Genomic DNA, 1,811 nt, shown 5'->3' with positions numbered 1-1,811 from the left:
CCATCGTTCGTTATGTCCATGTAGCTTATAGAGTGTACAGGAGCGTCGAACAGTTTTCTGGCGGCCAATTCCCACGTGTCGCCTGTCAACGCAAAGATCAGGACCTCCTGACCGTAAGTACCGAGCAAGATCTCGTTTTGACCGTCCATATTTATGTCCGCGATACAGCAGCACAGAATACAGTCCGACGATTCGCTGCCGCTCAATATTACGTCCCGTTTCATCCCGTGCTCCAAGATATCTCTGGTGGAAGACGGATACTCGCATCTTAATCGTCATATGCATGAAAAATCTTCAGATACTTATTTTTATTAATTCATAAACTACTTACTTAAAGACAACAGCGTTACTCGTACTCGAAATAACGACATTTAATTTCGGGACATCATCCTTCGGGACACATTTCTCGACTGAAATTTTTAACAATTTTTATCTTTGTCTTACACACACACGCACGTACAACGCACCTAAAAGTCCTAAAATACTTACAATTGACGTCTACAAAGGTTGGTTTACTAATGGCATTCCTGTGCGGGAATACTATCACACTCGGTACAGGCTTGTCGTATCTTAGCAGCCAGCTTCGAATAACCTGTAGGTCCACGACGTTTACTATGGCAACTTTGACTAGACCGCATTCACAGCCGACGGCGGTGACCCTCCTGGTTTTGCACGCGTGAGACGGTATAATAAAATATCGAAATAAGAGAACAAAGCGCGATTTCGTTTTTTATCATACAAACCGTTTGTAATTGTCGTAATAATAAATATTGATCCACAGTGCAATCGCTTGGATGTCATGCAGTTCCGGGAAATATTTCTCGATAGAGGACTCGCTGTAAACGTGGCTTAATTTATCTTCCCTTATCATGTGAATTCTATAATCGCTTCCAGATATCAGCCAGACTACCTGCAAATTTGGAGTTGTGCTGTATCACAAAGCGGCAAGGTGTTTGTGATGGTGCAAAGCGATTGTAGCTTATTGACAGTTTAAACTATGTATTTCCAATATACCTCCTGTACAGAATTTTCTTGCGGTAAAACGGTATGATACAGATGGTAGGGAGTGTACGACAGCTCCACCATGAGACAATTCTGCGCTATGGCTTCAATCGAACTGCCCTCATCCCCTTCGCCGTCGACCGCACCTTCCGTATATATGTTCAAGTACCTTTCTATCGTGTCTGTGCTTGTCTTCATGATCGTTATGCCTATCACAAAACTGTCCCCGGTGTCGGACTTGTTGTAAGCGTCGATGGAAATAATTTCTGCTCCACCTGAGGAGCAGATGAAAGAAAGATTACACATGACGCAGATTGATTATAAAGAAGGTACACTGATCAAAGAAGGTACATCTCCGAACATAATGGTTTATACATACTGGGAATGTACGTGAACAGTAATTCCTTCACCATAGGCCTAAGAAACTCCGACGTTTGATGATACTCGCAGGAGTATATCTTCCTTTTCAAGGACGCCACCAATAACTTATTGGGACTGTTGGGCGAGCACAGTTTGGTCATGGAATAAATGTTGCCCTGCGACGCCAGGGGAAACCAGTGCGCATCTATGAGATTGCTCATCATCGTAGATCTCGTCAGGAAGACTGAAGCTAAAGTGAAATAAATAACATAGGCCAGTATTATCGTACTCCGTTTTTAAATTCAAACGTCTCTGGTCTTAAGATGTTATAAATATAAATCAACCACGGCATATTAGCGTCTTAAAAAATTACTTGACGGGCATCTATGGGGGGAGGGGGGCAAAACAAAACAAAAAGAAACGAAGTAGACAAACCTCTGTAGTCTATC

General features: G+C 42.6%; 1 protein-coding gene across 1 annotated transcript; it reads right to left on the bottom strand.

Moving 5' to 3' along the window:
• Window positions 1-38: 38 nt before the first annotated feature.
• Window positions 39-1,586, bottom strand: LOC112466472 (KICSTOR complex protein kaptin-like; the record flags this gene model as incomplete). Its single annotated transcript, XM_025034574.1, has 6 exons — window positions 1,382-1,586; window positions 1,015-1,277; window positions 744-910; window positions 490-662; window positions 332-410; window positions 39-267 (listed from the first exon to the last, which is right to left on the bottom strand). Coding segments are annotated over exons 1-6 (1,116 nt in total), but the record flags the coding sequence as incomplete, so codon positions are not given.
• Window positions 1,587-1,811: the final 225 nt, after the last annotated feature.

Source organism: Temnothorax curvispinosus, unplaced genomic scaffold, assembly GCF_003070985.1.
Source record: "Temnothorax curvispinosus isolate PA1 unplaced genomic scaffold, ASM307098v1 QBEX01016237.1, whole genome shotgun sequence".
Taxonomy (NCBI): Eukaryota; Metazoa; Arthropoda; class Insecta; order Hymenoptera; family Formicidae; genus Temnothorax; species Temnothorax curvispinosus.
Note: the sequence above shows the minus strand (reverse complement) of the source record. Positions and strands in the feature narration are given on the sequence as shown.